We start from the raw sequence: 12,822 nt of genomic DNA, 5'->3' as shown, positions 1-12,822 counted from the left end.
CCAACTCGGCTCCACATCTGAAAATTCATAAGCAACATCGAAGGAATCAGGCAAGGAGGCTGCCTCGAACACAAACATTCCCCCCTTGATTCTCTCTGTAGCCGTTATCTGGGATCCCGATCGATTCGATCCAGTCAAGGATTCTGGTGTTCATGATCCTCGCGAAGATTCTGTATGGGATATTCAACTGGTGAGAAAGAAAGAAACTTTATTCTCTCTTTTGTTGCCCCGCGCGATTGTTTGATCATTCCAGTGAGGTGATCTCCCGCCCTTTCACGCGGGACTGTGTTATTGTCCTTCTCGTCTCCTGATACTGCATCTCTAATAGGTGTTTAGTCATACCCCCTGGTGTAGGACCGGAATCGCTCTGATCTCTGATTCCTCGAGCACCTGATGATGTAGTCGTACATCCTCGTGTCTTTGTGGACCGTCTCGAAATCTATTCGCGCCCTAAATTTAGATCTCGCTTCTCGGAAGCCCGCAAGCATCTCCTCGATCTTCTCAGGAGCTTTTCTTCCGGCGTTCCTGAGCATTCTGCTCCACGACTCATTACCAGGAGCGGCTTCTGTGAATCAGACCCAGATCCTGACGGCGCTCGGCCGCTCCGAAGGGAATTGTCGGCATGAATCAAACGAAAAACCTTGAGGTTCTCGGGAATCTCCTCTGTTGCCCATGAGAATAACGTCAAACATTTCACGGTCCGGCAAAGCATCCAGATCATCCGATCGCCTCTCCCCAGCACATTGTCTCCTGGAGCGCGGCAGATGATTTGAAAAAAGAGGGAGAAGTTCTGCCTTCCCAAAGCAATCACGAAAGAGGAGGTGCAATCTTCCCCGACTGAGAACTCTCGATCGTTGACTCGCAAGGAGTTGGTAACAAACGGGGGACCTGTCTGAAATTATTATTTCATCTGCCATTGGTTTTCCAACAATATCGTCGATTATTTATTGAATCCAAAAACGACCCGCTCCTCGAGGAGATGGCGAGGGATTCTTAGGTTCGAATCTGTGAAGACTTCTGCCGAGCGAGTCATCATGCAAAATTTCGAAGACGCAGTACAATAGAAGGTATGATAAGATCTGAATAACTTTGAAATAATGTCAGGATGATGAAGAGAACGAGCTAAATCAGTGAATCATCTTCTGGAGAAGATTGTCTGGATTTAAGTGTGTCTGTCCGATCCAGAGATTATTGCAGTCTACGTCCGGCAAGCCGCTGTCATTTCCGTCATAATGTGATGGAACGACACCCGAGCAAAAATTCAACTGGTCTGACTGAAACAGCTTGCTCTGAACGCGGTGTTTATGCGACACCGCCACGTTTGAAACTAAACGAACCCAAATTCGAGAAGTGTAGGGAGTTGACATTTTGTTCTCTTTGGGGTGAGGAGGTCTCGGCGATGGAACCAGCGGGAGGCGATCCCTGTCGCATCTTCGAACAGAACTTCCGCTCAGCCCGACAAAGGTCTGAGGAAGAAATCAGCAATTAAAGAGTCTGCTCTGGAGAAGCTGAAACCAGATTGCCGATCCATAGCTACCATGGATACTCTCGATCCCACGGGGACACGGAACATTCCGAATCTTCGGATACGCGATCTCGTGGGGGATTTGATCCACGACTCGCTGAGCCCTCTGGCTGATCGAAATCCGAGCGCGCAGCTCCGAGTCGGTTTCTCGCAGGTTCGGGATTGGCTGCTGACAGCGAGATCCATCCTCTATACGCGCGTTCCGCCATCGAGCTGGTAGTTGCTAGGGAGCGAGGATCTCCCCGGATGCAGCAGCAGCCGGCGGCGGTAAGTAGAACCGGGAAGGCGAGTTGAAATCGAAATAAATGGAGCAATGTTGAGAAGACATTCGCCGGAATGAAGGGTCTTGACGAGCGCTAGTTTCATTTGTTACTATCGTGGAGAAATCCGAACTCCGGAGCACTTAGGGATATTTACCTCCTCCTGTTTGCGTCCGTCGGGCTGCGCTCTCGGTTCAGAACCGAACATGACGATCGAACAGACGGAGTCAATTAAGGGAGACTCATTCGTCTTTATTGGAAAAGAGCTCCGATGTGACTCCTCCGTGTCGTCATTCTCCCGCGGCTATAGCGACCGCTCCGTGACTTTCGGATCTCCACACATGTTCTCGAGACAGGAATCCTGAGATCTTCACGGGAAATTTTTGCGTGGTTGCCTCCCCTCGGGTGACGAAAACTTCTGTACGGCGGCTAACAGCGAATACATCCTCTGGATGCCGGAGGGAGTTCCTGTGTACGGTAATGAAGGCGTATACTAGAAATCACTCTCTCTATTCCATTTATCACAATGAGCAAATCTCCAAGCAATTTATCTTCGTTCCCCACTGGGATGAGTGGGACCTTGACTTTGATGTGATCGACGGACTTTCTCACCCGGGTCTCCGCTGGTTCGTGGCGGTGGCTCCGGTCGGAGACGAGTGAATTTATATCTGAAGGAATGCATATTAATATACATCCGTTCCCTCAAATAGCTCAGACTTCGAAACTTCACGCCAGGGACTCGGTTTCGACATCGTTCAGATCAGGGAACATCTATACAGTTTTCGGTCTCGGGAGAAGTTGTAACAGTCCGATGGGTTCGCTCTGGCTGCCTTACTCCTGACTTGAATAGCGGGTGGAAACGCGAACCTTCATATGGTACATATAGGGCATGGATACGCAGTCCGCCGTCTCTCCGACTGCGACGACATGATTTTCCTACTGACGCCTGATGCTGGACTTAAGCGAGGGATTCCAGCATGAAATCTGTATTCGTGGGGTCTCGCAGAGCGATCCTCCTGGAGCTTGATTAAAGTTGACCCCTCGAAGTTTGAAAGTTGCCATTCTCGGCATTAGAGTCGATTTTTATGCTGAACGGGACCCGTGTGGAGCTCGAACTCGGCCTGTGCATGTTCCTCACCGTTCCGCTGGGAGCAGAAAAAAACTTGACGTGAGTGCGATCGAGTCGTGTAAGAACTCCTCCAACTGCAGCGATGGAAGCCGAACGGTCAACCGTAGACTCGAGTTCAGCACGCGTGTGCGCTTAATAGAGGCGTTGAAAATAAGCGCCGACGTTGACGTGAGCCCGACGGAACCACTTTGGAAAATTGAATAATTTTAATTTGATGGCGGACCCTCGTGGAAAACGCGACCATTCGGCCTGGGAAAAATAACGAAAGACCCGTCAGGCCGAAATCTCTCGCTGATGAGGAGTGAGATGAGAGAATGTTGAGAATGACGTCATCAGGATCCCTTCTCTCCAAGAGATTCCGAAGTTTGCACCCTCCGTGACAAAATCCTTATCTTCTTTGGTAGAGTGAATTAGACATATGCTATGTGGAGTTTCCCGCCGTTTACGACTGCACGTATGTACGTACTCTGCACATTTCGTCTGATTCCGTATGCAGAGCTCTTGGCGAGAGTATGCAGAACATTTTTCTTGCGGCCAGCTGAAGACATATGAGTGGGAAGACCTCATGACGACAAAAACAGACGTTCGTTTTCATGTCCCGCAGACCTCCAGCGGATTCCAGCGGGACTGCCAAGAAGAATGGTGGGAGAAGCTTCTCAGCCAGGTGGCAGCAGCTGGAAACGACAGGAACATTCATAAGGGCGTTCAACGCTACCGTCGGCGTCGTCACCAATCCAAACTGAATGGTTGGAGAATTTTTCATGTACCGAACTCCCCATCGGAGGTTGCCTTTTCCAGACTCTGAATCGGTAAAGTTCGTGCCCTTTCTGCGGCTGAGAGAAATCCCGACTGTCCCGCAGCACATGCAGAGTCTCTCGTGTGCATCTTCCGCGCGTATATCTGGGAATCTCGAAACGTGGTAACTCCTCTTGTCGCTTTCAGAGGCGTTTATGAAAGCGACATAATCGAGACGCGATCGATCTCGTTCATCAGAGCCGGAAACCTACTCCATCCCCACGCAACGACGCCGAACGGCCCCAGGGATCTAGCAGTGGTATTATACGATTCCGCCTCTTCTGTGTATGCTTCGGCGCAATCCATCCCAATCCGCCTTGCTAACTAAGCTGTATCGGGAAGATCAAGGATCTTGTCAGAGAGCGGGCTTGTCGGGGTCAAATTCTTCACTGGGGGGATTTTTTCTCGGGGGCGAACTCGATAAATTCATGGCAGCATGTTGAGTGATGCTCATGAGCGGCATTTTCTCCGATCGACAGTTAATTTCTTGATGAGACTACTCCCAAGTATACCGCGCGTCAATGTCCCGGGGACCCGAACCCCCCTCCTCCCTGCTTCAGCAGAAATAATAATTCCCTTCCCCGAATCGCCCGCATGGCTTGCTGTTCTCTCGAACAGATGGATACGTACCTTTTTCTTCAGCGGAATACCCAAGAAGAACAACGAGACCAAGGACCGTATGTTGCATCGAAGGATAAAGTCCGGGCTCTCTGCCCACGGATCTCTTACCGAAGGGCGCTTCCGAAGGACGGGCGACAAATCCACCCAACAGCTGGATGCTCATGGCTGGCGGAGGAGCCTCCCGTACGGTGTTCCGTCCGCAAGAATCCGTGACTTGAGTTAGAAAGCTGAAACGTTTGCACTTCATTGTCATGCTAATGAAGGTAAGGAATCCACTGAGGCCTTAATACACTGCAACGGATCGTAGCGGCCGTGGAACTTGGGCGCTTATTTCGCACGGGCTTATTACGGATGTTTCGGGGCTCATATCCGCCGCGTGGCGCTTTTATTTGGATGGACAAACGCCCTGCCCTTCTGGGATAACAATGTGTCCTCATACGTATCTGCAAGCTGAGGCCGCTAGGAAATCTAGAGAGGCGGAGGACCCATGAGCTCCGGCGAATTCAATGGTTCCGATTGAAAAGCAAATCCTTTCACGCTCTGCATCGGATCTAAAACACCCGGGGCGGATGGAGGGAAATTCCTGCTGAGACGAGACTTGTTATCTTCTCGAGTGACATGGACGTCGATCAAAATTTCAGGGAGTTCCCGAGATGTGTTTCCTGGGGCCGCGACCGAGCAAACTTGTGAACAGCTTGAAGAGACGCCCTTGGCAGATGAACGACGGCCGGGTTAGTGCACCGACCGCCGGACTCACGGGTCCACCCGACGGATCGACCGGCAAAGGGAGTAACGACCGTCACCTCCCTGGCGTGGACTTTTCTTCGCACAGACGCTAGGTCGGCCGGCCAGCCAGTCAGCCGGCGGCGATGATGACCGAGACCACTGGCTCCAGGCGTAAGGATGCATCAATCATTTGAAGGTCGTGCCGAGAGAAAGCGACCCGCTTTTCCGTCACACCGGTGGAGGCGAAGTCTACGAATAAAGGGAGGTCCACTTTTCCTTCCCATGCTCCACGAGTCCCGAGGAATGATTAATTCTCCGACCGGGAAACGGGGCTCCCGGACGCGATTTGGGACCTCTTTTGACCGCCGAGCAGTGGGACCCGTTTGTCATGATTTCTCGAGAATCCAAGGGAAAGTTCCGGGATTTCATCGAAAATGTGAGCGGATACTTTGTTCATGAGGAGAGAGTATCGCCCTGTACTCTTTGAAGCTCTGGATTCAAAGGGCAGAATAATTAGCCTAAAGCATCCCATGTTAATTTCTTTCGCAAAGTTCATAGGAATCGAATTTCCCGACGACTGCATCCCGGAGCTATTGAGTTGAGCCGGTATCGCGAAGTCCACCGCTAGTCACGCTGACCGAACGAACGACGGTGGGAGCGTCGAATGCCAATCTAACAAATCTATCGATTGAGCTCCGACTAGGCGTCTGTGTTCCGGCTCCAATCTGCTCGGTTCAAGGCCGTGCGAACACAGTAGCTGTCGTGTCGGCTGTTCGCTCGGAAATTGTTCAATTTTGAATTTCCATTGTGTTGAGCGACCTCGCCAGCAAAGCTCGACGAGTCGAGATCGATTCGGATACTTTTCAGCGACGAATTCCCCTCTTGATTCGAATTGCATCGGAATCGGTGACTTGATGCTTCTGATATGGTTTATTCGGGAGAGGCTGTGACCCGCCGATAATGAATCAATGGTAGTATTTCTCGCGCAGCTGATTCCTTCAGGGTGTAAGGAGGATACTGCACGCGCCGATGAATGATGATGGTACAACGAATGCCCGATCGCTCAGTGGTACTAGTACCTACGACCGCCTACTAACAAAGGTCTATCCTCAAAAACAGTCGAACGGACCAATGCATAGACAGCGAGCGTTCGGTAAGTTGATTCGGTCACATTCACGAGAGTCTCTGACCCTTGCAACGAAGCGCCCTCTCTTTTTTCTGGCAAGTGAGTTCACAGGCGAAATGCTGAGGTAAAGCTCGAGTACACTGCTCTCGATCTCGTCGCAGAGCCTAGGCCCGTCCATTTCAGCCCGAAACCCAACCATTCAAAAGAAAGAGTGAGTGTGCCCAACTAGAGTCTTCGCGTACCCACTCCATTCGGATCAGATAAGAATTTCGCGGACAGAGCGAGCAGGCTTGCACATAGATTTCCGCCGAAATTCAATGAATAAACCTACTTTATGCTTGCAGATGGTTAATTGGAAACGACCCTTGACTCTCATATACCGAGACAACCATAAGTTTGGAACCGCTCTCTACGAACCCACTCTCGATGAATGCGAGAGACGCTACACAGGTTCGCTGGGCAGGACCTCTTTCCGTCCGGATAGACCGGATTTGCCTTCTTTCGGAGAGAATTCCATCCTGCAAGGTCAGACATCTCCCAATTAGGCTCATGTCGTCCTCGTTGCCGTAGCTGCCGTGCGTCGGTTCGTCATAGCAGAGCAAGCCTCTTTAATTCATCCAGGTGCAGCATGAGCCGAGGAATTTTGTGCTGTGTCATTCCACTGTGTCATGAGCTCCAGTGAGTGTAGTCGACATCGTCACTGAAATCTCCGAAGCAGATCCTCTCTCTCCGTCCACGTGGAGAGTTTCTTCATTTTCTCTGCGACCGATCGAATTGAATGATTCTGGGGATTTCAATGATGCCGCAGGTCGCTCAATGGAAGCACCGTTCGTTGACATCTGAAGCGACATCGAATTCGAGGAAGTGTCCTTCACACGAGTCACCGTAACCTCTATCATCGATGTTTCAGCAACTATGCGACGAGATGGGTCTTCTTCAAGGGCTTCATCGAGACCGAAATCTCTGTATGAAGATCTGCACGAGCAACGACAGCTGAGCCGGAATCGATCGGCGGCTGCCTTGAACGAGGAAAGCGGCAGCTATCTGAGTGAGTTCCCTGTTCCAAATTCACTCGCGTGGAGTGGATTCAGGATTATTTCGTCTTTCGTGCAGATCACACGGTCGTCGAACGCGCAGCGGGTCTGCTTCGACGTCTGCTTCTTTGAAGGGGAGGGGAACGGGGGGTGCTCGCACTCCGTGCCATTATCGGGGCACCAGAAGGGACAAAGACGGACAAGGACGGCGGAGCATTGGGATAGTGTAAAAATAGGAGGAGTACACTTCAATTGAGAAGACGACCGCTCGTAATCAGATGACTCGATGACGCTCACTCTCTCATCTGATGCCGTCGGCAAGCATTTCTTTCTATTACCAAGCACGGATTAATTGTTGGGGTACCCTCCGTACCGAAGTCAAGAAATCCTCCCAAAGATATCGTGGAGTTTTTACCCTTCTCGAAGACCGGGGTCCGGAGGTACTGGAAAGAGCGGCGCGGAAAAAAAGGTGCTCGCGAATGGGAACCACCGAAGACGGGTATTATTATCGGAACGAGCAAGTATATACAATGATTCGCTTGTTTTCAAATGCGTCCGCCTGTTCATCAACCTCAACGAGCACTTTCATTCTTGTCGTAGCGGCTCTCTCCTGTTCTAATGAGCGCTCTCTAGACGGGACTCGGCTGATCTTCATTGTGCGGTGCAACGACTGGCACAATAATACAGCTGTATGCGCGGAACAACTTCCGCTTTTTTGCCTATTCTCCGCAGTATTCGCGGAAACGACACGGACCGGGCCTGGTACCGAATGTGGGCGGTTTCCGAGAAAGTGAGAGCGCTTCCGTGTGTGAGAGGTCTTCCTCAGAGTCGACCGCTGACGTGCGAACCGTGATTACCAAGCAGCTCACAGTCGTACATCTTTGCATGCTATAGAGCCGGCTGTCGTGGGTCGCGAGAAGCCCTGTCTGTCCACAAGCAAACAGGCTGCCAGCTTACCCGCCTGTCTACGAAGAGCGGCTGACGGACTGAGTGACTTGCGAGCTGGAACAACTTGTCGTAGTCTCGAGCAGAGCTTTCATAAATCAACTGGAGGTTAGCTCACGTCTCCTCATAGGGTAATTGCACGGAGCTCCCCCTCGGATCCGAGTAGCGACCCTCTTGCTGCGAGGAGATCCCGCATTAGGTATTGTGTAGGTATCATGCGTGCATCGTAGCTCTACAATCAATCACCCTGGTGTGTTTTTTCGATATTCTCTTACCTACTTTCGGTTTTTTCTGTGCGTTTTTTTCCGTTGGGGCCTCCGTATGGAATCCCTCCGAATTCTGAGACGATTTCTCCCCTCAAATACTTCTCATGTTTTAGATCCACGACAGCCATTAGTTCGTCATGACTTCTCCGCCTATTACTGCATCTGACAATGAAATGAAAGTATCTACACTCATTCGCGTTCGCTGAGAACACCGAGGCTAGTCGGAGGAAATGTTTCCCGCGGCGGTGATCTCCAAGGTCGCCGAGCTTAACGCCGCCGGTCGCACTGTCAGTCAGCTAGTGAAGCTGGAAGCGCGCCGGATAGCAGCCCGGAGAGTCGAGCCCTTTCCGACAGCATCAGGTATCCTGAGCGAATCAGAGAGCTCTCTGCCTCACTTTTTCCTCAGAGATCGATTGGGACATCGAGCAAGATGAGACTTTCGAACTGGAGAAATGCGCCGCGCTCGAAAATGATGACGATGGATTTACCGCGTTACCTCCAACCGGCGGGCCGAGATTGGAGGTCGACGCGCAGAGCGGTCTACGGCCGGCTGAAAGCGGAAATAAATGAGCTTGCGGAAAGGTCTATTGTTGACGTTGCTGACAAGCTCGATTTCATCATAAGCTCGTTAAAATTACACGCGACTCCAGCCGCAAAGTTGGGAGCTGCTGCTGCTGTTCCGAGCCTTATATCACGGTGTCTCCGGAGAGACTCACCTCGCCCGGGGCTGAAAAAGGATGGGTGCGTTCCATCTGAACAGGATCAAGGAGAGGAGAATCGATGACTAGCTATGAATCATTTTCCGTAGAAATACCAATAGGGGATGAGCCACCGCGGAGGTATCCCTGCTCAGCTAGCGCTATAATGTAGGCAACGGCAGGTTCCCGATTCTCGTGGGAAAGCTTCCCCCTAAAACATCTTGTGCTTCTTGATTTCCCAGCCGAAGACCGGGCTCGAACTCCGAGGAGGCAGCTCAATCGTCGAGAGTCCGGCTCGATGTAAGTTCCAGCCCCTACTGATCGGACTAAAGTTATCAATCTCGATGAGAGTACAGGCGTCGAGAAAACACATACTTCTCCGACCGGAGATTGTTCCCTTCTAGCCGGGACCTCAAATCCGAGATCGAAGACATCCAGACCAGAATAGCCGAACGAGAGCGCTGTGCACGTCAGGACGCCTCCGCGCTCCGTGATATCATGGGCGGCCGCGTGGCCGAGTTGACCGCGATGCTTCGCCAAGCCGAGGCGCACAATGTCGAATGCCAGAAGATACTGCACAGACAGGCTCAGCTGATGAACGTACGTGAATTAATTCTCCGTTCGTGAATAATTTACACCTTGTGCGATAGCGATGATCGAATCTTCCGGATCCGAACGATTCGTGATATGGGTTGATGATACGAGTGATCTTCCGCAGGAGCTGCAGACCCACTGTCAAGAGTTGGACAGGAGATTGGCCGACACCATCGATGAGCTCGCTGCATCGAATAACAAATGCAGGAGTCTCCACTCGCAACTGGAAAGCCTCCGCGACTGAGTCCGCTCAATCGATGTAACTGTTCGGAAGGTGCGAATTTCCATCCTCCTACCCTGCCCGAGCCAAAACCTTCGTTCATCAGTGTTCTTTCTTCCGCTTCTTCGTTCATTCTCATCTTCACCTTATTCGATCCAATCATGACTGGCTTCTAACAACTGGCCGCTCCATTCTGCTTCAAACGAGTACCGAAACCACTCAAGGTAAAACATTATGATGCGCATCTAACCGGACCTGGGTCATGGACCGGGATAAAGGATGATCGACCGACTTGATTGTGGTGTCTACGAGTATTTTGGGAATAGGTAATCTCCTAGCTTGCTAACTGCTTGCTCACGGACATTGATATGCCTGCATCGCCACTCTCATCGATGCTGCTAATCTTGGAAGGAATCTATTCTTTCGGGGTCCCATGGGGGAGGGGTCAATGAGAATTCTCTTCTGGCTAGGATCCGTCTGGAATGTTCTGATGAGTGATGCGGAAAAGCGCGATTGTGGCTGAGTGCTGCGCGTCTCCGACAGTATTCATGTTCTCTCAACGCATGCAAGAATGCGTGTCTGCTTGCCGAATATTCTCCGCCAAGACTTATTGGGAACTCCCGGATTGACTCATCAGCCTGACAACTGAATCAGAAAAAAATAATTTCATGCCTGATTGGCTCTCAAATCACTAACCCGCGATCTGCGATGCCCCCGCTCGCTCGATACAAATCAATGTACACAAGTCTTGAGAATCCCGTTGAGAAGTCGACCTGACGAGGAATGAAACAGATGTGGCATCCGGGCTGTTCATTCCATCAGGGCAACGTCTTGGACGCTCACGACTATTCACACTCAGGAGTCATTTTTTCAATCACATTTCAGGTCCATCGCGAGCAGGAGAGAGGTTCATTATTAGTGATTCGTGCTTGTATATAACCCTGGATCATTTGTCGACCGTAGATGAAGGTAACGATAAGTCCGAATAAATTCTAGATACGCGGAGACATCTCTATCTTAATTTTTGCACGAATGATCTCCATCCCCCGGGCCTTCAAGAAGAGACTCTCGGCATTTCCGAATGCGTCATCTCGCGAGAGGAAAGAAATCTGCATCCATGCTCTCGTCATTGCCAATCGAGAATGAAACGCTACAGGCAGGAGCAGAATTAATTCCCAGGCTCGCCGAAATACTTCCGATTTGTTGAAGACATGATGACGACGGCAGAGGCAGCGACCATGTCGAGCAGAACAGGCTGTTCGACAAGAAAGGAAACGACGAGACGCTGAGCGGGCGCGGTGTCGGAGACGGGTGACAGCGGGATGTAAAACTCGGACATGATTGATATTGAAGATTTCCTCCTTGGAGCTACGATGATTCATCGGAATCAGATTTGCCCGGCGCGAGGACAAACTTGTCGAGAGCCTCTCAGTCGACTAACTGCAAAGCTCTCGGGGCTCTAGAGAAAAAGTCAGCTTGCTTCTCCTGCAGGCGAATGAGAAATTATTGGAATTATTCCAGGAGCGGGCGACGAGCCCGGTTTCGCACGAGGTAGGAAGAATTCTGCTGACTCTCACAGGAGAAGGAACTCCGGAAATTATTCACTCTCGAATCGAATCTCAGGAGACATTCCCTGCAGCAGTGCGGGCTAGATGATGCGCGAGCCTCTTATCTGCGACGATTCCGGGCGCCGAGCGCAGACTTTTGACAGAGCCTCCTATTTCGCAGGCGAGATCCGCGAGATCTTTGCGGATCTGATTCCTCTCATCTCATGGCTGATTGAACGTCTCGACAACGGAGCGGCCGTTTATGCAAAACGACTCAGGTGGCGGTTGAACGGAAGGCTCCCCTGAGACTTCTCCGGGAGAGAATACCGCTGTGCTTGCAATCGCTGGAAGATATTAGAGATCGTTCCCTATCGAAGCTCGCAAACCAGCGGCGCTGGTATTTGGACAAATGCGACGTCGTCCTTAATTATCACTGTAACGTGAAAATTTTAATGGTCCCGATTTTTCCGACGGTGGCCTCTTTCAGAATGAACCCCAGACGCGGATAAGCCGTCGATTGAACTTGGGTCTTGGCTTTCCCACTATGACTGAGCGGCCCGGCTCCGGGAAGCCTCCCTAGAGCGAGTACCCGTGCAGAGCTTCCTGAATCGGGGAAGTTTGAGCTCGTATTCAAGCATTCGCGGTACTTTGTCGGCGGACAGAGCGACCCCTCTCAGGACCTGGGACCCAGGTTCGGCCCCCGGCCCCGGCGTGAGCTGATCACTCCGCAGATACAATCAAAAGAGAACCAAAGCTCGGAGGTGAAATCCTTGACCGGTTCTCGCCGACAGATTCTCGATAAGGAATTGAGCGCGCAGGGCAACTGACCTAATAACGAAAGCTCGGAGAACCGAACGAATCGGTATCACAGCCAAAATCAGTGGAAATAGACTAACTCACTCCATGGAGAACAGGTCATTGTTTGAATTCAGCGCAAAGGCGAAGCCGATTTGTTCAACCTCGACCTAGCTCTGGTTCCGTAGGCTCTGCGAATCCGAAGCCCCATGGATCTTAATGACGAACGGCCCGACACACGCCTTTTCGGGAACAACACGGAGCTTCACAAACGAGAAGGACTCCGGTCTCGCTTCCCGACGAATCTCCCGAGCTCCGTACGATCGCGAAGGGATTTCGGCCGTTCAGAAACTGTCCCGACATCGCGATCGCGAATCGGAGGCAAATCGATCAGGGAGGAATATGCAGAAGAGCTTTGAGATATAGATTGGTCTGTGAAGCCGATGAGCTCTTGCTTTCATACACGGAAACCGATTTTAACGCTATCGATGCCCGAAGTCCTCTTGGAGATCCGCAACGAGGTCAATCTCCGAGACGGGGG

General features: G+C 51.3%; 1 protein-coding gene across 1 annotated transcript; it reads left to right on the top strand.

Moving 5' to 3' along the window:
- The first annotated feature begins 6,311 nt into the window (after positions 1-6,311).
- Positions 6,312-10,926, top strand: LOC100899767 (uncharacterized). The gene is made up of 7 exons (XM_018640945.1): positions 6,312-6,393; positions 6,527-6,707; positions 7,093-7,230; positions 9,368-9,425; positions 9,530-9,725; positions 9,844-9,993; positions 10,825-10,926. Exons 2-6 carry the CDS (start codon positions 6,527-6,529, stop codon positions 9,961-9,963), a joined length of 693 nt encoding a protein of 230 aa, XP_018496461.1. The 5' UTR covers positions 6,312-6,393; the 3' UTR covers positions 9,964-9,993; positions 10,825-10,926.
- Positions 10,927-12,822: the final 1,896 nt, after the last annotated feature.

The sequence above is a fragment of the Galendromus occidentalis genome, unplaced genomic scaffold, assembly GCF_000255335.2.
Source record: "Galendromus occidentalis unplaced genomic scaffold, Mocc_1.1 scf7180000077512, whole genome shotgun sequence".
Taxonomy (NCBI): domain Eukaryota; kingdom Metazoa; phylum Arthropoda; class Arachnida; order Mesostigmata; family Phytoseiidae; genus Galendromus; species Galendromus occidentalis.
The sequence above is the reverse complement of the archived record's forward strand: the minus strand, read 5'-3'. Positions and strand labels throughout refer to the sequence as shown.